The sequence below is a fragment of the Mustelus asterias genome, chromosome 28 (assembly GCF_964213995.1).
Source record: "Mustelus asterias chromosome 28, sMusAst1.hap1.1, whole genome shotgun sequence".
In the NCBI taxonomy this organism is placed as follows: domain Eukaryota; kingdom Metazoa; phylum Chordata; class Chondrichthyes; order Carcharhiniformes; family Triakidae; genus Mustelus; species Mustelus asterias.
Window position 1 is genome coordinate 15,905,339 of NC_135828.1, and position 22,263 is coordinate 15,927,601.

General features: G+C 38.5%; 1 protein-coding gene across 7 annotated transcripts in view; it reads left to right on the plus strand.

The window, feature by feature from the left end:
* LOC144480265 (adenosine kinase-like) overlaps window positions 1–22,263 on the plus strand; it is a 245,312-nt gene that overhangs the window by 129,832 nt on the left and 93,217 nt on the right. For 4 of the 7 annotated variants that reach the window (XM_078199584.1, XM_078199589.1, XM_078199587.1 and 1 more), the window contains exons 5-6: window positions 15,461–15,666; window positions 19,672–19,780. In XM_078199584.1, the coding sequence (XP_078055710.1) occupies window positions 15,461–15,666; window positions 19,672–19,780 (315 nt within the window). The remainder of the gene's footprint in view (window positions 1–15,460; window positions 15,667–19,671; window positions 19,781–22,263) is intronic. The other 3 variants (XM_078199586.1, XM_078199590.1, XM_078199588.1) reach the window with 1 other exon arrangement.

The window sequence follows — 22,263 nt, forward strand, 5'->3', positions numbered from 1 at the left end:
ATTTAAAGAGCGAAACAAAAAAAAAGAGAAACATTGACTTTGGAATGCAAACTCCTTGTAAGAACTGAGTGTAGCCAGAGCAGTGGACAGATTCTTGATGTGGTATTGGCTTGTTACTTCTCTTCACAACTGGCAGCATTTTCTGCTTTAAGAATTTAGGAAATATGAGTAAGAGTAGGTTATTTGGCCCCTCGAGCCTGCTCTGCCATTTAGCTAGATCATGGCTGATCTCTGCCATTGTCCTGCACCATCCCCATATCCCTTGGTGCCTTCACCAGCCCCTGAATGAAGAAATTCCTCTTTGAATGGCCTACCTCTTAATCTGAGACTATGTCTCCTGGTTCTCTAAATCCTCTTGAAACCTCTTTCTATCCTCCTCACAACTCAGTCATCAACAAAAATATTAGGGTTGATCCCCACATCCAAATCATTGATATAGATTGTGACTAGCTGGGGCCAAACTTTAATCTTTGTGGTACCCCATTAGTCACAGACAGCCAATCTGAGAGACCTGTTCATTCCTATTCTATTTTCTGTCTTGTTAACCAATTCTCAATCTATGCCATTATATTACCCTCAATCTCATGTGGTCATTTTTAAAATCTGTTGCATTTATAGATTTCTTCTCTCTTTGTATCTTTCTTCTCTTGCGTGTTTTCTTACCCCCTTACTGTTTCCATACTTTATTGTTCTTATGTCTTTCCATCATCTCTGTTTTGTCATTTATCAGCTTTCTGTTGAGTTTTCAGTTTGGTTGCCTTTGTCAATCTCTATTTTGGGGTATCTATTTAATTCTCCATGACTTTTTCCCTATTGAGACAAATATCTCTTTTCAAAATGGAATTTGAATTGAGGGAAAAAAATAAGAGTTCAAACTAGTCTGATTGTTTTGTTTAACTTAAAACTTTTTATTACCCTTTTACCTCAATTGCAGCTATACATTTTGGAAGGAAGAATGAGAAGCAATATAAACTAAATTTCAATGTGGGTGCACAAGGAGAGGGGCCTCAGGCTTCACATTCACAAATCTTTCAAGGTGATTCAAGGTGTTTAAACAAAAGGCTTCTTGACTTCATAAATTGAGCCATGAAGTTCAAAAACAAGGGAGTTATGATGAGCCTTTATAAATCACGGATTAGTCCTCAGCTGGAATATACCGTATGTCTGATTTTAGACACCGCTCTTCAGAAAGGATGTTGAGGTCTTGGAGAGAATGAAGAGAGGATTTTCTGGAACGATACCAGTGATGCAAGACTTCAGTTATGTGGAGAATCTAGAGAAGCTGAGATTGTTCTCCTTTGAGCAAAGGGAGATTTAATTGAGATGCTGAAAGTTATGGGATATTTTCTTAAGTCCAGGCAGGGAGAAACTGTTTCCACTGGTTGGAGGATCAGTAATTAGAGGATGCAGATTTAAGATGATTGCAAAAGAACCAAGGCGATGAGGGGAGATTATTTTACACCACAAATCAATGTGACCTGAATTGAACTGCTTGAAAGTATGGTGGAAGCAAATTCAACAGTAAATTGGGAATTGGATATATACTTGGAAAAGAAAAAAATTGAAGAGCTTTAGCAAAGAGCAGGGATGTGATTAGTTGGTTAGCTCTTTCGTGCACAGGCATGATGGGCTAAATGACCTCTTGTCTACTCTATGATTGAATTGTTGCCAAGTATCTGTTATTCTATATGCATTTGTGATGCGTTGCTTTAACATGCTTTGCTAAAGATCAAGTGACACCAATTAAAACCACGAGCTTTTTAAAATTGGCACTTAAGGTTTTCCAAATGGTGAATTGTTGCCATAGGACCAAATGGAAGCCACATACTGAACCTAAAGAAAGCCACTGAAGTTTGGGGTATACTTCAAAAGTTATTTCTAAAATAATCGTGATTAGAATAACTGGAGAGTGGGTTCTGAGTTTGAGGGAATGCCTCATGGTGTGCATAATTCTGAATGCTTTGGGTGCTGCTGAAGCAAACTCTTTGAGATCTTAAGCTGTGTTGTTAATATTGTGGAAGAATATCTGATCTCTTAGCCTGTTCAGAGTTTGACCTATGCAGCTTAGGAAGGAGGTTCTGCTAGATCGGTCCTATAAATTCTCTGTGGAACTCAAGTGAGACAAATTGACAAGCTTGTTTGTTGAACTTTAGAGGTTTTTAAAAATTCTATAACATGCCTTATCACTTGCAGTTACCCAATTTTGTTGCCTTGACTCGGGTTTCTTTTTCATGGAATAAGTGGAGCGACTGGTAACTATAAATGATGTGGTCTGTCACTAAATAATCAATTACAATCGAGCCACAAATAATCAGCTTTTGTATTAGTGACCCAAAAATAAAAATTGCTGATGAAAGCAAATTAGGACTGGTGGGAAACCAAACAAAAAGGAAAATATAGTGTAGAGTAAAACAATGGTATAAGTGAAAATGAAAGAAAAACTGAGGGAAGAGGTCTGTCTGCCACATAAACCAAACCTTTCTTGAGAGAGAGATCTCAACATTTTCTAATGTCAGTAATATTATACGTTAAGTATTGCAGAATCACATGCAGTCTCACTATTGAAGAAACCACCATGTTTAGATTATTTACAGTTTTAAGTCACTATTCACGTCAGTTGAACTTGCAACAGTAACCACTTCAGTATCTGTTGAGGTCTGTTAAAGCCAGTGACCATATCAACTTTGTTGTGGCCTATTGGATGCAAGTGAAACCCCATAACAAGAAACAGTTGGTATTTGCAATGTCATCACTTATTAGGTTAGGATTGTTTCAGCTTTCTTGGTAGAGTTGTGATAATTCATGAAACATAGCCTTATATAGCAAATACATTTTTCATAAAACATTAAGAATAGAGTCAGCTTTAAAGTTGGAGATGGGTGGAGTAGTGCATTTGACTTTATGCTATCTGTAGTTTGAGATCTGGATTTAATAAATAAGGGCAACATGATTTGAGTGCTGGAAATGCACATCCGATCAGGTAGCATCTGTGGAGAGAGAAACAGAGGCCAGAAAAGGAACTGTTTATTTTGTTACATAACTGCATGACCTGCTCAGTATTTCCAACATTTCCCATTTGTATAACAGCACTAATGATTTGATTTGATTTATTATTGCCACATGTATTAGTATACAGTGAAAGTATTGTTTCTTGCGTGCTATACAGACAAAGCATACCATTCATAGAGAAGGAAAGGAGAGGGTGCAGAATGTAGTGACATTCTGGATACAAGAGTAACTTTTAAATTGTTGACTTCTGGTTGTTTGGTTTAAAAAAAATTCAACCTGGCACATGATCATATCAATATTTAATTCATTTTTTGTGGTTGCCCTTGGAGCACTAAATTTGTAGGATCCATGAATCAGTATACTTGATTGCAGATAATATTTAAGAACTGAAGATCATTAAAATGGATTACTTGTATCCCTTGTGCGTTTTGTACACAACTTAGATGTTTGTATCTAATTATTAAAGGTGAGAAAGAAATGATCTTGTAGCATTCCAATCTATTTGTGAATTGCTGTAACGTTTGTTGATGGGGATTTGTATTCTGGTGTACGTAGTACTTTGTTGCCTCAAGCTGTGAAATCTGACACTTAAGTTGTTACTGGGTTTCTTTTAAAAATGGGATTGTTGAATATTAATAGGTCTCATTCTTGAATCTGAAAAGGATAAAGTTTCTTTGATAATAAATTTTAAAATATTCAATAGGGGTTTCTACAAGGTTGGTTGAGTGCTTACCTCCCATCAGACAATTGGTACCTTTCTAGAATAATCACATTGGAAACCACATTTATTTCTTTGCATATCCTAAAATAGTCATCCTGTGGTCAGAGCAGCTTTGCAGATTGTACAGGAGGATACAGTTGCTGGAGTCATAAAATGGAAAATCAAGTAGGTGGAAGAGAGCTTGTGTGTGTTGAAGACTTGTGTTGGAGCATTTGTCCTGAATTAGTGTCATAGTAGAAGCAGAATCTCAAATGATTCAAGTATTTGGTATGATTGCAAGGAACCTTCTCCCTTTCTCATTGTTGTGTAGCATCCCATCTGAATGGTTCTACTTTTCTTTCCTTTCTCTGGAGAAGTATCAAGCCTCTACTTAGTGCACATTTGTGTATAAGTGTATAACAAACAGCATAAAATCATGACATTGTTATATTGAAAACCATAGTAGCTTACTTTGGTACTTCCTCTGTGAAGTTATTTAACTCAAATTGAGTTTTTTTACACATAGGAAACACACAATTATGATTTAATTTCAGTGGGTACAGCCCTTGAAAAGCAGAAAGCATTCCAAGCTGGTATTCCAACCTGTTTTTGACTGGTTACTTGCCACCCTTTCGCAGCATGGGCAATATGAGAAAGGAAGAAGGTAGGTACCTGGATGTCTGTTGGGAGGAGAAAAAGGAGGAGTGCAAGTAGATTTCTTGCAAAAGTAAACTTGTAAATGGTGAAGAATTATAAAACTTGTGTACAGTTGCCCCACTGTAGCTTAGATTACACAGAGGTGTGTCTTATCTCATAATTAGCATTTCTGCTATTTGCTGATGAAAAGTTTAGATATAGTATTACAGAAGCATGCTTTGCTGTCTTTAGAGAATTAAGCTATTGAACTAGGTTGTTAGAATTAATATTTGAGTTTCAGTTGACTGCAATAATCTTTTAACAATTTATACTAGGCTAAAGTGTGCTTTGACTTATTGGATGCGATTATGTGGTAGTCTTCCAGTATGTCCAAGTCTTTTTGTGCTCCTGGTAACTGAGGGTCAAATTCATGGAGCAGCTATTCTGTGTCTGGCTGCAGCCTGTGAATCCACATTCTTGAATAAAAATTGCATGTTTTGTTTGATGTGTTGGCTGAACTGCTCCATCATGACACCAACAATTCCAGAAGCCATGGAGTGGTTATAATAGCTGAAGTCAAAGCTTTTGATGTAAAAACATTTTCCCAATAATAGTTATGGAGGCTTGCATTTGAATCTCTTTGGAAAAATCGGTGCTTCATACCATGACCTACAATCTTAATCTGAAGAAAATTCAGGTGCAGCTATACAAATTTATAGATTATGATGATGATCTTAATGGACTTGGTACTGGGTAATGAACCGGGCCAAGTGTTAGATTTGGTTGTGGGAGAGCACTTTGGAGATAGTGACCATAATTCGGTGTCTTTCATTATTGCAATGGAGAGGGATAGAGCCTTACAGCAGGGCAACGTTTATAATTGGGGGAGGGGTAATTATGATGCGATTAGGCAAGAATTAGGGAGCATAAGATGGGTACAGAAACTGTCAGGGAAAGGCACAAATGAACAGTGGAGCTTGTTCAAGGAACAAATACTGCGTGTCCTTGATAGGCATGTCCCTGTCAGGCAGGGAGGAAATGGCCGAGTGAGGGAACCATGGTTCACAAAAGAGGTTGAATGTCTTGTCAAGAGGAAAAAGGAAGTGTATGTAAGGATGAGAAAACGAGGTTCAGTTGGGTCGCTTGAGGGTTACAAGGCAGCAAGGAATGAGCTAAAAAAGGGCTTAGGAGAGCTAGGAGGGGGCATGAGAAGTCCTTGGTGGGTCGGATCAAGGAAAACACCAAGGCTTTTTACTCTTATGTGAGAAATAAAGGAATGACCAGAGTGAGGTTAAGGCCGGTCAAGGATAGTAGTGGGAACTTGTGCATGGAGTCAGAAGAGATAGGAGAGGCGATGAATGAATACTTTTCTTCAGTGTTTACCAAGGAGAGGGAATGATAGGGAGTGAGATAGCTTGATCTTGGTTTCAGACAAAGCTCGGCACAACATTGAGGGCCGAAGGGCCTGTACTGTGTAGTACTGTTCTATGTATGTTCTATGAAACTGTAAACCAAAGTTTACAGAATGACCCTCCCAAACCCCCAGATAAAGGAATTGTCAACAAAATTTCATTTTTATAAATTTTACTTTAAGATGAATCACAATTAATGTAAATTAAACAAGAATTAACAGACAAATGATCTTTCAGATAAGGCAAATTTAGTTTTAGTAGATGATACAAGGATCTGTCTTACAAAACCACAACCCCCTGTATCATGTTCCAAAGTGCCCTAACTCAGCCTTTGGAACTTCGGATCTCTCACTTTCCCAGGCACAAACCTGTAGAATCTCCTTGGCGGCAGAGATTCTTCAGTGACTTCTTTATCCATCCTTTTAGTAAATCTTGTTCAATGGTCTGGTTGGCACTCGCAAAACTGGGGCAGTTACAGTAAAATTCTTGAATTCACGATCTCCCATTCTAACCACGTCTTCATTTTTCTGTCCTGTTTAGCTGTTACACACACGCATCATGTAATTGTGTCTTTTCTGTTCTCCCTTCTGTTGCAGCCCCCCTCTGTTCTTTGCAGCAGTAGCTCATTTGTTTTTTGTGTATCTGGCTGCATGGCTTTTTTTGTATCTAAACTTCCTTTTTGGTACTGCTTCCGTTTCAAGGATCACCTTGTCACATGAATCAATACTACTTCTTATCCAAGGTGAATCAGTTTCCCCCCTCACTCCAGAGATGTGCAGGTTAAGTTGATTGGCCATGATAAATTGCCCCTTAGTGTCAGGGGGATTAGTAGGGTAAATATGTGGGGATAAGGCTTGGGTGGGATTGTTGTCAGTGGAGACTCGATGGTCTGAATGGAGTCCTTCTGCACAGTAGTGATTCTATGAACATTCCAATTGATTCCTTTACAATTGGTGCAAACCCTTAAAAGTCCCTTTCAAATATTCTTATAAGCAATTACTGATTCCATAGACATTTTAAAGAAATATTTTTTCGTATTGTACTGCTTAGATGGTCACAAGATGCACTATATAACTTATATTTTTTAATATGTTCATTTAGAATTCTTTCAAATTCATGCAAAGGTTCACCAAATTGTAAACAAAATCTTCCCCTCAGTCTTAAATGGAAGACCACTAATTTTACTGCATTCTCAAGTCCTGGACTACCCCACAAGGGGAAGCAATCTCTCTCAATCCAGTCCTTGGGACCTAATTTGTTTCCAATTGAAACCTCTGCCAGTTTATTGGTCCATTATGTTATGGCAGTTATTGCTGATCATTTTCATTTTTGGCATAACAACATTCAACATAACAACAAGATATGACCCAGAAAATGACTTGAGTCAAGTCTTTCATATCCCCCGGATGTCCCACAGCACATCAAAGCAATTGGATTTGTCTATTTTTAGTATTGTTGATTGAGGGCTAAATGTTGGCCAGCACACTGGGAGAAATACCCTGCTGTTCTGCAATAGTATCTACAAATTTTTAAAATTTAAATTGAACAGGTAGACCGGAGCTCAGTTTCAAATCTCACCAGAAACATGGCAGTCAAAAAGTGCACCTTTTCTCTTGGATCACTTATTGAATGCTAAGAGTAACAAATGTTCTTGGCATGCTGTCAGAAACTGGCAACTACTGTTTTCTTTACGATATCATTTATGTGCTGGCATGTTTCTTAACCATAGCTTTTTACTTAAACCTATCTTTTGCCAAAAGTAGTTGATTAAAAATATCTATTTATTCAAAAGCTGTCGTAAACAAAAGAGCTTCCAAGCCAGTCAGGGGTTTGAAACCAGTAAGAAAAATATTTAACTTGTTTCTCTCCTTTAGCATGATTTAGTTGGTCATAGTGCTATATGAAATCTTTATTTCTCTCAAATTCAAAAGTAAAATAAATCACTGTGGGGTTAAAAATTCTCAGCTCAAATCATTTTGATATGGAAATTACAGTGTCAACTTAACAAGTGGAAATACTTGACGTTTGAAGTGACCTTCCTATGATGTTTTTATGAATAAGTTGCACAACTTGTTCTCTGGATTTAACATCATTCATGGTTTACTTAGCCTTCTAATTAGTAGTGATAAATTATGAAATGTATAAAAAATGAGAGACTTGGATTAAAATCTGGACATATAAATTTTTTGTGGGCGCTTCAACCAAATTATTTTATTTCTGCTTACTTTTAAAAACATCAGTTGCTTAGCAATGCTTCGAATAGGTTTTCGCAAATTTCTATAATTGTGGGCTTACATAAACACTGCAATGAAGTTACTGTGAAAATCCCCTCGTCGCCACATCCGACACCTGTCCGAGTACACCAGGGGAGAATTTAGCATGGCCAATGCACCTAACCAGCACGTCTTTTGGACTGTGGGAGGAAACTGGAACACCCGGAGGAAACCCATGCAGACATGGAGAAAACATGCAGACTCCACATAGTGACCCAAGCCAGAATTGAACCTGGGTCCCTGGCGCTGAGAGGCAGCAGTGTTAACCACTGCCATCGTGTCTTGTATCTTGGATGAGCCAGTTTCCCCCAGGTAAACACTGGAAAGACAGAAGCCATCACCGTCAAACCTCAGTATGTTTAGTCCACCTCCCAGCTGTTGTATCTGGCTGAGCCAGACTGTTTGACGTATCAGCATCCTGCTAGACCGTGAGCTGAGCAACCCATCATATATGTTCTGTATTATAAAGATTGCCTATTTTCATCTCTGTAAAGTCCTGCATCAGACCACTTGTGCAGCTGAAGCTCTTACCCATGCTTTTGTGGCTTGGAGTCTCAACATCTCATGCTCTCATTGCCAGCCTCACATCGTCCACCCTAAATAAATTTTAATTAATTCAAAGCTGTTTGCTCTCTACGTGAAGAAAGACTATTATTTTTCATATTTTGGGGTTTATTGTGTTATTCTCTGAAGTAGGCATGTTTGCCTGAGTGTAACTAATTTAAGTATACTGAAGACAGTTGGGACTGCAAGGCTTATGACATCAAAGATGTGTAGGTGTGAAAGACATGTAAATATGGGCAAATTGAAGTTCCTGCAAGCAGATAAGCCATAGGTAGCAATTTGCATCTGAAGATAAAAGTGAATTTGGATTTTTAGTTGTTAAATTTCAAAGGGAAGTAAAAGGGTTTACAACTTGGGAGAGGTCATAACCAAATAAGGCAAGATTATTTACTTTAATTTGACCCGAAAGTTCGGGCAATTAAAAGAATGTGAACGATTTTCATATTCTGGGAAAGATAAGTTTCAAAGAAGCAAAAGGACAGTGGAACTGTGATGAAAAAGATAAAAGACTACTTGTGAGAACTGTGTTGGAAGTGGCCAGGTAAGACCTCCTCGAGTGCTGCTGTGCATTGGGAAAAGAACTGTGAAAAGGCAAAGTGAGGCAGTTTTCCAACCAACCCCAGCAAAGTGTCTATTTTTCTTTGGTTAATGCTCTAATATTTAAAATTCCCACAAATGTTTATTGGAATTTATCCACTTTCGTGGTTGAAATATAAAAAGCAAAGAGTTGTGGTAAGCTTGCCAAGTTTCCCTTTGAGATTTGGTTTGCGTGGCAATTACCACTGTTTGGATCATAATATCTATCTTCTCTAATATTTAAAGTTTTGCACACCTATAACTCCTCTGACTCCATTTAAAATTCTCCAGTGTGGAGATCCCTTCAAGTGCATGATTATTACCATCTCTGAGGAGATCAACCATGATTTTATTGAATGGCGGAGCAAGCTCAGTGGACCGATTTCCTCTTCCCCCTATTCTTTATGATCTTATAAAAGCAGCCAAATGAAGTCTGCCTTGTGTGGAAGATTTGTTGAATTAAAGTTGATTTGAATGTGAATGTGTACTTACACAATGTCTAGCCATAAGCTACATCAATGAAAATACAAATATTTCAAAGATTCCTGCCCATCAGCAGAGCACAAGTAACAAAGTAGATTCTAAAGGATCAAACTAGTTGGGTTAAGTGTGCTGATTCTGTGCTGTTTATTCAGTGTACATTGGTGTTGGGAAGCAAGAATTATATTTGTCCAATGTCATTTGTAAAGTTATAATTCCAGTAATACTATATTTCTGGTTAGTTTTGTTGATTATTGTTCCATTTATGCAATATAGAATTAATTTATGCAATTACGGATATCTAAATAATATGTTTTTTTAATTGATAAATGATTTTCTTAAGAATTGAGCTTTCTAGATCTGCAAATTTATTCTGGAATACTTAGGACAATATGGAAATTAATCACCATTGGCTGCTGTGTAATTGAATCTCTCACTCATTCTCTGTGCTGAGAGCGATCTGGTATGAATCCATAGATAATGCGTTGCTCTAATGAAACAGGAGGCATAGATGGCAGGCAGCCATCAGAACAGACCTGTTCAAGATACCATACAAATTGAAACAGTTGTGGATCATAATGCTGCTCAAAAGGAGCTAATTCCAGATTATCAGCCATATGTGCAACCCTTATGGAGAGGAGCACATATCTGCACCATTACTAACTATGCATGAAATTGCAGTGATGGTAGATGTCGTCCAGATGTTGTATTTGAAAACAGCTTATCCTTTCCTTCAGCTTCTTTAAAAATCTATGCTTGTTTTTGATTTCCATCACACTGATTAACAAAAAAAATCACTGAAGATCTTTTACAACAGCCTAAATATCTGTTTTAATTTTGTTGATGATTTTGTAAACAAAACTTCATCTTCATGGTAAGACCAAGATCCATCTTGCACCTTTTTCTTATTCTTTCATGACACGTGGGTACTGCAGGGAAGGACAGCATTTGTTGTTCATCCCACAGTGTCCTTTAGAAGGTGGTGGTGAGCCACTCTCTTGAACTGGTGCAGGTACACCCGAGATGATGATAGGAAGAATTCCAAAACTTTAATTCAGTAGCAATGAACGAACAGCATTCTAGTTCCAAGTCGGGATGAAATGTGGCTTACAGGTGTTCCCACCTTTAAAAATCTCCTTTTGTATTTGTTTTTCCAAAAATCTGTAATGCTTTGGCAAGTTTCAGGCACTAGGCAATGACCATTTCTAACAAGAGAGAATCTGTGCACAGTGGCGTCAGTGTGTAACGTTTACAAAATGCACTGCAGAACCTCACCAAGGCTCCACGGACAATACCTTCTGAACCCTTGACCTCTACCACATAGAAGGACAAGGGTAGCAGATGCATGGGAACGCCCCCACCTGGAAGTTCTCCTCCAAGCCACACATGGCAGCCCATCCTGACTTGGAACTGTATCACCCTTCGTTTACTGTTGCTGGGTCAAAATCCTGGAACTCCCTTCCTGACAGTTCTCCTGGTATACCTACAGCAAATGGAATTCAGCAGTTCAAGGCGGTGACTACCACCACATTCTCAAAGGCAATTGGGGATGGGAAATACATGCTGGTCCAGCCAGCACCACCTACATCCCGTGAAAGGATAAATTAAAAATTAAGTTTTTGTTGTCAAATTTCGGCCATGTTTATGGTTAAGAAATGCCAACTCACTTTTTACGTAGAGCTAGTTCTTGATGGTCCATCAGATGGACATGACTTTGTTGCAGACGTGTCATTTTTTCCAACAATATGGTTGGCCTAATTAGTAGTTTGCATTCCCTTTGTCTTAGTAACCCATTGTCCTATGAAGAAATTGGCAAAAATTATTGCTTGCCTAATTTTCGAAATCAGGGTCAACTTGGTTCAGTTAGTAAGTTCTGGCTTCAAACTTTATTTTAAGACTTGAGCACAAACTTTAGGCTGACACTTCAGTGCAGTACTGAGGGCCTTCTCAGCCGTCACGTTAAACCAGGATCTGACCTGCCCCTTCTTGGACTTAAAGTGAATTTAAAAGAACTTACTCTTTCAAGAAGTGTTGAGAATTCTAGTCTTGGCCATCATTTCCCCCTTAACAAACACCACCAAAAACAAATACAATTGTCATTTATGGAATCCGGGATATAAATTGCCTCATATGTTTATCTAACAAATAACTCCTTCAAAAGCCAGGCTTTCAGGAGGGCAGTGAAGTAAAGAAAATTATTAGAGAATAGGTAATGAGGGCAGGAAGCACCAAAATTGGGAAAAGAAGCTCATTTATACAAAAATGTTTGAATCTCATATTACACAAAGTGATCAATTGTGTCTGATGTGATTGAATCTGGTGCTTTAGAGAATATCTTTCAGACTAATTTGTGATTGTTTGACGTTTTCGTCTGTTATCGTTCTGGGCATCCTGAAGTAAAAGACAAATGGAAGGTTACTGTATTCCACCAAATTCTTCAATGTTCTTTTAAATTGAAACGTTCAAGACTTTTATAATAGTTCGATTGAAGTCTTATTTCAGTTTATAATGTAAAAGAGAAATTACCACTATCTTGTCCTTCCCACTACAAATAAAAATGTTAGTCCTTGGATGCAAAATTGGGATGGGTTGTTTGGGCGCTGTATATGTTGTTTAAGATCCAAAATGGTGTCCAGTGCACAAGCATGCTTCTGTCACAAGTTGTGCTGGGTGCCATCTTGGTAAAGGACAAACAAGGAATGTTTTTCTGCTCACATCTGAAGCAGTTGTCAGTCAATTTTAAAGTGCAAATAAGGATTCTAATGCTTGCTTCTGGCCCCTACTGCAAATTTGATTTGCCCTGAGGTGGACAGCACCAGTACTTGGCACACTCGCTGCTGCACTCAACCTCCTAGCCCCTTCACGCTTTACCCCACTTCTCCAGTCCTACCCCAGAGGTCTGTGATCTTTCTGTACAATCCTCTACCGAACCCCAATCATGGTCTCTGAGGCCCTTCTATTCTTCCTCTCGAATCCTACAATCCAATCCAATCTCTTAACTGGTAATTGAAGCACTAACCTTTGTAGGCTCTTATCATAGCACCACCTGCATTGTGTTGAGCTGTTCAGAACCCCCATCTGCATGTGGGCTGTTAATGTTCTGCAGCATGGCTGAATTCCTGGACCCTAGACTCTTCTTTGGCAACTAGAATACACTCAAATGTCAGGTTTTCAAAAAAAGTAGTGTTAAATTTGAGAACCCACTTTTATGACTACCCTCTGTCCTGTCATATTTACACTTTATTACCTCTAGAATGTGTCTGCAGCAGCTGGGAAATCTCAAAGTACAAAAGCTTCATTTTACTATAATAATAGATGTTAATGGACCCAGATGCAATTTTCCATCTGTCAAATGGGCAAAATGCCCCATAAACAAAATGATTCTTAAAGGTATAGAAGCCTTTTAGCCTGTAGATTTTTTTTTTAAATCCCTTTTTTCCTACAGTGTTTTTAAGAACTTTTTTTGTCCTTTATTCTTTGCTTGGCATCAGAACGTGAAAGTATTAAGTAGAGCCAAATGATTTCATAACTCTGAATATTTGGCAAGTTTCTTGCAAACGAATGTAGCCTTTTCAACAATATTGTCACAGTCCTGCTGGTGTGGAATGTGTGTACGAGGGCTGGGAAGTTTTGTAGTGTAAAAGCTTTATCTTTATATATGATGCTCAGAAGCCTCAGTACAGTTTCCTGTGGTTAAAGCACTGAAAACAAAAAGGAGTTTGCAAAGGAATAAAGATTTTTATGACTGATTATTTTTCGTTGTTTTTTCATTGCTTTTGTGATCATTTGTATTTTTGGTATTAGGACAGAAAGCGAATATTTATGTAGAAACAAAAATAATTGAAGCATTTACAAGAGTATGGAAGATCAAGAAAGTCATTATGGAAAGGGGCTATGAAAGACGGTGCTCGCAGTACCAACTTTCACTGCAAGTTATCCAACAACAAACTACAGTGCTCCATGTTGGATGGCAAATCAAGTTAAAATTAATGATGGGATTTGTTCCTAAAGAGAGACAAGCAATATTTTGTGACTGATGTGGTACAGAATAAAAGATGTTAGGGTGATCAATTGATACAGCATTGTACTGTCTGCATCTGTCAGAGCCATGAACTGTATCTGCAAGTCTGGGAATACCTGCTTGGCAAAGACTGAAGGCAAGCAATCTGTACACTCTTGAGTCAGTGTGCAACCATTTATTGCAAGGACACCAGCAGTGAACTTTGCCCCATTGGGATAAGTCAAAGTTAGAGTTGCCAGTAAGTTTTTTACCTCTGCATTTGCTTTGCAAGGTACTTGGTGTCTTTGGAAAGGCTGTCAAAATGAATTCAGACCACTGGTTCTGTTTGAATATCCAACTATAGTTTATCTGGAAGATTTTAATAATTGGCTATTCTCGCCTCAAACAAGCACAAAGGTCTTGAACTCCAAGTGTGGGGCATGGAAAATAGTTGGGTTGTTCATGGTTCAAGATATAAAATGATTTAGAGCTGTTTTACGATTTAATAGTCTTTGGTAAGAAAAGTAGAATTTTGGAGGAATGTAAAAGTTATCAAGATACTTGAGAATATATTGGCTTTTTATTGTATTTCGTTAGTTTTAGCATTGATCAGGTCTTATAAAAAGGGTAGTTAATAACCCTGACTCTTGTGACAGCCAGTACTTTTTGCTGTATTCAACTGCTACATGCATTTTAATGTGACCTTTAACAAAGAAAATCACAAAGAACTTCACAGAAGCATAAGGCAAAAATGAATGTCAAGCCAATAAGGAGGATTTTTGGGAAAGGTGGCCGAAAGAAAAGATGAAGATTTGGGATTCAAGAAGTATTATAAAGGAGGATGGGAAGGTGAAAGGCAAAGAAATTCCAGAGCATGTAACGAGACAGTTGAAGAAACAATGCCAATTGATACAAAAATGGCTAAAGTCTCGGAAAAAAAGTGGGGGGGGGGGGGGGGGGGGGGTGAGGAATGTTGTGGAGATGGTGAGGTGGAATGTCATGACAGGATTTAAAGAAGAGTATGAGTGTATTAAAATTGAGATGTTTTGGGACCAGGCACCAGTGTGGTGGGATTGGATATGGGCAGCGGAATTTTCTATAAGGTAGAGGGACTGAAATAGTAGGCTGGCCAGGACAGCATTAGAATAGTAAGTGACAGAAGAAGGTTTCAGCAACACGAGCTGAGAATGTAGCAAATTATGCAATTCCTTGGCAGATCCTTGGTGATTATTCGCCAAACCATGGCCAAGTGCCAGGATTCTTTAATAATTGGAAACTCACCCTAGTATTGAATAGGACATCGAGGTTTCAAGCAGCCTGGTTTGAATTGAGATGACCGTGATTGGAAGGAGTGGTAATGGTATAGAATTTGTGGTAGGTCTGGAAATGATGACCTTCTCTTCCCATCTTTGAACTGAAGGAAATTGGGCTACACCAAGTCAGAATCTCAGGCAAGTAGTCAGACAGCAACAGTAGAGCAGATTGCGGACAAGATAGAACTGAGAGTCCACAGCATTCATGTGAAAGCTGACCTCATATCTTCGGATGAAAAGGTAGCATGCAGGTGAGGGGTGGGCAAAAGATGGAATCTTGGAGGACTCTGAAGGCAGTGGTGCAGGACTGGGAAGAGAAACTGTTAATACTTTGACTACAGTAAGGTAAGAGTGGAGGAAGCAAGTGGTAGTCCAACTGAGCTGGACAACGAAAGAGCTTTGGGAATGATAGTGTGTTTACAGAATGTCTTGAATCAGCTTTTTTATTTTAAATTTCCAAATACAATTTAGACAACGTTCCCTTTTTTTAATTACAGTGGATGATTCAGCAACCTCATAAGGTAGCAACTTTCTTTGGGTGCATTGGAAAGGATAAATTTGGTGAAATTTTGAAGAAGAAAGCTGAAGAAGCCCATGTTGATGCCCATTACTATGAACAAAATGAACAGCCAACGGGCACTTGTGCTGCCTGCATCACCGGTGACAACAGGTCAGCGACTCCTTTCAAGAAACTTAGTTTAAGGTTAGAATACTGGTTTTTATTAAATAAAGCAAATGCAAGCTAGACTCTAGTACAGCTCTTCAACTAAACTGGCCCAGTGGCCTCCTCTACACCACATAATTAATGGATTTTACAAAAATCTTGATTTATCAAATCATACCTCAGCCTTTTGTACTCCAGTGCAAAAGAGCCAACATTCTGAAGTTTTTCTTCAGATCTCTCACTTTCTGGTAACATCGCTGATAATCTATGTTGCTTTTCTATCCTTCCTAAAATAGGCTATTTAAGATGGGATTTTGCTGTAGCATGCTTCAGACTCAATACCATGGATTCCAGTACACTTTTTAATGGCCTCAACTATATGTGCAACTTTTAGTTAGTCATGTCCATGCATTAAGGCCCTTCTCCTCGAGTACATTTCACATCTTACCGTTTAAGGTTGCATCCTTGATTTTCCTTCCAAAACATATAATTTTTTGTACATTAAACTTTCTTTCCATGCAATATTTCATTCTCCCCATGACAATTTACTTTGCCCCTAATTTGGTATGATCATTAAATTTTGATATTCCATTAATCTCATCTTATTTCATTAAGTATGTAGAAATAACAACAGCCCCAACACAAAACAAAGCAACAGACGTAACATATTTCCAGCCCAAGAAATTTCCCTTTGCTTTCTGCCCTCCAACGATCTATACATGTGGCCAAATTCTCTTTAGTTCATTGTACCACATTGTCTTTGCTCTAAGTCTTTGATGTGGCTGTGATTTCAGCTACCTTGGTCCTCAGCTTTGGAATTCCCTGTCTAAACGTCTCTGTTTCTCTACCTCTCCTGTTTTAAGATACTCCTAAAAACTTAACTCATTATCAAGGTTTTGGTCATTTTTCCTGATTTCTCCTTCTATGGCTCAGTATCACAAAATGTCAAAACTGTTTTTCTGCTTATTTCCTTGATTTATCCCCTCTGTGTTGCTTCAAAGAATTCTATGATTATTAGTCAAATATAGCCAGCATTTTAGAGATCCGTGCCCACTTCATTGATCAGTTCATTGTAACCTCAATCTTTGTTACAAGACTGTAATAGAAGATTAATTAGGATATAATTTCCGAGTTTATCCCTGTCCTTTTTTTGACAGGGGAGTTGCATTTCTCCCTCTAAGGTTTTGGAATGTATTTGATGTATGCTCACTATATTTTAAGTATTTCTCATTGTTGGTCTACTATTGTCTGAACAAAATTTTCTTTGTTGATTTCACTGATTTCTTTTTTTGTCCAATCATGCTCTGAACCAAATTATGTTGTGGTCCCTGTTTCACAAATGCACATTTGTTTTTTAGGTTACCTATCTGCTCTGTTTCATTATGGAGGACCAGTTCAAGAACTGTTTCATTCCTTGTTGGAGTAGCAACTGATAAAACAATTAAAGATGTGATTTTGTATTCAGTCACTTTAATAATTGAATCAAATTCTTGATCTCCTAACCTCTTGGATTATTTTGGCTGTTATTTGTTAGCTCATTCTCTAAGAATCACAAAGTTTATTGTGCAGTTGGAGGCAGTTTGACCCATTGGCCGGAATTTCCCCGTCCTGCCTGCCACGGGAATTGTAGCAGGCAGAACACTGACCACGCAAAGGTCCATTGACCTCGGGCGGGATTTTCCGCCCATGGGGAGAATGTAGCCGGAAAATACCGCACATTGTGTTTCTTCTGATTCTTTGATAACACAATCCAAAACTCATTCTACACTCATTCTATCTCTTCATAGCCCTGTATCTTTTTCCTGCTTCAAATGTTTATCCAATTCCCAGAGTGCTACACTAACCCAGCCAGAAACCTCACCTTTAACTTCCTGATCGGTGGATGGGAATAGTCCCCACTCTCAGTAGAACAGGGGCAATTCTGGAGACGATTGGTGTGTGCATAGCAGGGCAAGGGAAACCCTTTAATGCAAAGCCCAGAGCTCTTCTAGATTGAAGTATAAAACATCTGCCTGGATGTCTTGGTCCACATTCCAACTCCCGGCAGGTCAGACCTGCTGGGGTGAACATCACTGTTCGTATCAAACCTTCAACATATTGGAGTTGGGTGTTAAAGGACCACTGCAAGTTAACATTAGGGTGTGGCAAGGTAGCAATGAGATTGGTGAGGTTGTGACTGCCCTCCGTTCAAATGTCCTGTCTGACTTCTGTCAGACAGCAGGAGTTAAAATCAAGACTGGATCTATTTGCTCCACAAAGCCTGAGAACCTGGAAGCTAATTATAGCAGTTGTTATCACATTTTTGATTTGAGCCGTTGGTTAGAGTAAGTCAGCAACTAACCCTATGCGTACACTTTTTTCCTCGTATCCGTCTTTTTCCATCTCTACCTATCCACTAATGTACCCATAAAATTACCCAATAACTTTGGTGGTTAACTGGCTTTTGTTTCATGATGGAACTCATCTAAATGCTAGCTTATGTATACAGTACAAAAGAAACATTTGCATAATTCATGGTTTTTATCATAGGAAAAATTTTGAATACAAATGTTTAAAAGAAAATTTGATTGGAAAAGCCACATGTCCTACTCATTAGGGAGAAAGAGTCTAAAAATAACTTGGAGTGGTAATTTATTGTTTGGAACCAGGAAGGGATGCAACTGGCAGAATAGGTGAGTCTTATTTTAGCTATCTCGAAGAAGATATTTGCCAATTGCTATCCTCCCAGCTTTACTTGCTGTTGAGAGTACAATGAAAGTGAAAATGAAGGATTACAATGCCGCTGCTAATCTTGTGCAGTAGAATTTTTCTCTCTCATAGCGGTGGAAATAGTTTTGGCTGTAAACATAGCCTAAAATGTTGGCCTAATGCTGCTGGTCTGTGCACATTATCTCGATTAAGTGTGGTATATTATTAAATTGATGTGGTATTTAAGCAATCGACACGTTATCTTTCCTTAAGTAAGTATTGAAAGTTTTTACTAAATGTTTGTGAAATTACATATAATTTGAGTTCTACGTATAAATTAGGTTTTCAATATTCTTCGTGTCTGACAAAATGCTTTTCAAGAAATTTTTAATTAATCCAGAATACTTCCACTGAGATGAAGGGGGTTTCTGAGAAAAACGAACATTTAGAGAAATTATTGAAATAATTCGCAGAATGAAAAGAAAATTGTTTGAAGCTTCTTTGATGGCTGTGACTAAGCATAGCATTGGATGTGCACTAAGTAATACTAATTATAAATATTCCATATTTCATCTCTAGTCTGTGTTGAGGTAGTTCACCTCAGCTAGAGCAGCAGCAGATGCACACTATTAGCTTTCTTGTCCTGATATTCGGAAGGGAAAATATCAGTCAATATTGCTAGTCCTAATCACTGTCTGTGACCATGGTAGAAAGTTCACATAAATAGAAACCAGTTGGTTAGTAATGGAACTGAATACTGTTGCTCCCCATAGTCAATATAACCTGCTGTCATTCATTGCCTGGGTACTTGTACAAAGCACTAGCGACTGGAACCATTTCGCAGGGTAAGTTAATACGCTGAGAAGGAGGTAGTAAATCGCAACTTACTGAAAGTATACAAACTTATAAATTGAGTAAATTAGAATAGTCCAAACATTCCAACCAGTTTCCACCAGTACATTTATACACACAACAGAACTTTTATCTTGGACGCAGACTGACCTTATGCAAATTCGAAGATTTTCCGAGTTCTCTGAGATTTTTTCTATAGTGCTTTATTAATAATGCGTTCCGCCTCCCCCATCCTTTTCAGTGGGAATCCTGAGGAATCCCTTGCCCTTTCAACCAGTGCACCACTGAGTATCCTGTAAAAGCTGTTACTTTAACATCTTCCGGCAGAACTAATCACTGTAAATCGGTAAACAACTTTAGATTGTTACACATCAGTTAAATAAAATTCTGCTGAAGTTACTGAATATTGCATGTTCTGTAAAAAGGATAACGTGTTTTGAAATACTTTTTTCTATCTAAAGTATGACAAGTAATGAGCCAACTAACCTCATTTGGCTATTTTAGGTCTCTTGTCGCTAATCTGGCAGCAGCAAATTGCTACAAAAAGGAGAGACATCTGGACCAGAAGGAAAACTGGCAGTTGGTGGAAAAGGCCAAAGTATATTATATTGCAGTAAGTACGCTTTACTAAATATGTTTTACATACAATGTCAAAGGTTTGTTTACTTAAAATGGAACACTTCACCTGATTTTTTCCATGTATCTGAATTTCGCTGTAAATCAAAATCAAACATTGGGAAATACAAGTGAGTTACATTTGCAGTCAGTGATGACAACAACTAAATAAGGAACAGAGCCATGTATCTAAAGTTCCTTGATGCCTCAACAGTTCTGTGTGAACATACAAAATGATTGACCGGTAAAGACCAACTGGTCCACCCAGCCTTACTCAAACAGTTATGATTCCTCCTTGAGCATCATATTGAACAACAACAACACCCCTACCCTGACACCAGCAACAAATTAATCAGCTGGAGAGGCAAAACAAAACAGACTTTAAAAAGTAAGATCAATTTAGGAGGAAACATTTAGTTCTTTGACCGACTTAATGATCAAGGCCAATCCAGGAGACAATATTTGCCCTGATTCATAATACTTGGGATTCCACCTGGCATTTGTGTTCTGTGACGTCTGTCGCAACCAGAAACAGCTTCAGCCCTCTTTTGAAAATGTCTAGCAAATCACCATGTGAGCCAGCAATTTAGTTTCTTAACTAACTAGCCCATGGGGGAAAAATAACTTTCAGATACATCTAACTTAGTTCTACCCTTGTGTAACATAGGCATGACCCTGAACCTCCCAAACCTATTCGATTGAAATGATCTGTCACTGAAGAATGTCTTGTTTCTATTACTTAAATACCTTGAACAAGTCACCGATGCGCCAATACATCTCTAAACTTGTCTCGGTAAGGAAGTTTGAAAATGGGAATCATTCTTCTGACCCCTCTTTGATCCTTTTCCAATGTATCTATTACACCCATCATGAGAGGGAGCCAGAAGTGGCCACAATCTAAGACCTGGCTACCCAAAGCCCTGTAGAGGACAAATTGGTGTGTTTTATTTTGTGTATAAAATTGTCCTGACCAAGCAACGTAACACCCTATTTGCTTTAGCTATCACCACACCATTGTAAACCTTGAGAGAATTATATACCATAACACGGATCTTTCTTTCATAACAGACTTCAGTGTTGTACCCTGAATGTTGTAAGTATATTTGGTGTTGGTCCTACCCACATGTGTGACACTATATTTAACCAAATTAAATACCATTCACACAATGCCCATTGGTCATCTCATCAGGATCCATTTGTAGCTGTATATTTGTGCCCACAATCCTCACTCTTGCAAGAATCTTTATATTGTCCTCAAATTTGTGGACCATTTCCCCAACACTTACCTTCAGCCCATTACTGAAGAAAGCGACACAGAGGTTAGCACTGCTACCTCACAGTGCCAGGGACCTGGGTTCAATCCTGGCCTCGGTCACCGTCTTGGTGGAATTTGCATATTCCCCCCGTGTCTGCGTGTGTTTCCTCCAGGTGCTCAGGCTTCTTCCCACGGTCCAAAGATGTGCGGGTTAGATTGATTGGCCATGCTAAATTGACCCTAGTGTTAGGGGGATTAGCGGGGTAAATATGTGGGGTTACGGGAATAAGGCCTGGGTGGGATTGTGGTCGGTGCAGACTCTATGGGCCGAATGGCCGCCTCCTGCACTGCAGGGATTCTATGATAGCAAAGCAACTGCTCTGACACTGATCCCTACAGGACATCACGAGTAATCTTCATGGAGATCTACAAGAATTAATAACAAGTTTCTGCCTACGGAAATGCTGCCAGTTCTTAATCCACTGACCAACATAAAGAAATTTATTCAGATCCAAGGCATATTACGCTTTCCAAGAATCAAATAGCCTGTCAAGCATGCTGATCAGTTTTTCTTATATTTTATGCAAAAATTGAAACCTGAACAAAACCTTGCATAGTTGCATCTTGGGAAACTTTTAGGAAATGTAATGTAAAAATTAATCTGTTTTGCCATGCCTGCTCTCACATTTAGGCACACGAAAGCTAATCATGTGAAGCTCACTGACTAATGAAATAATCAAAAGATCTTTTATGTTGTTTATTTTTCATAAAAAGTTCTCGTGTTATTTGGACATGCAGCTAAAAGTAAATGCTTGCATTTATGTAGCTTAATTTCATATTCAAATGCCCATAAGTATTTTGTGCAAAAAAATCCTTTACAATGCTTAACTGCCATTATGAAAAGAAATACATAAATAGCTACTGGGTTGTTATATCAAGCTGAGACTAGTCTTGCCCAGCTCCAGCAGTACTTTTTGACAACGGAAAGTTTTCATATATCTATTTAGAAATATGATTAGCGTAACAGTGGCAGTTGCTTTCAGAATTACACATCAACAGGCTATTTTATGCAAATCATGGTGCTGCTGGTGGAAGTTACAGGCCTGGAGCGAGGATCAGGGATGGTTTAAACACAACGATGCAAATTTGAAGTTTGAATGGCTGGCCAAAAGTCAGTAAGGTTGGGCAAATGGGTCGAAGTGAAAGCCGTCCTTTGTCATGGAGAG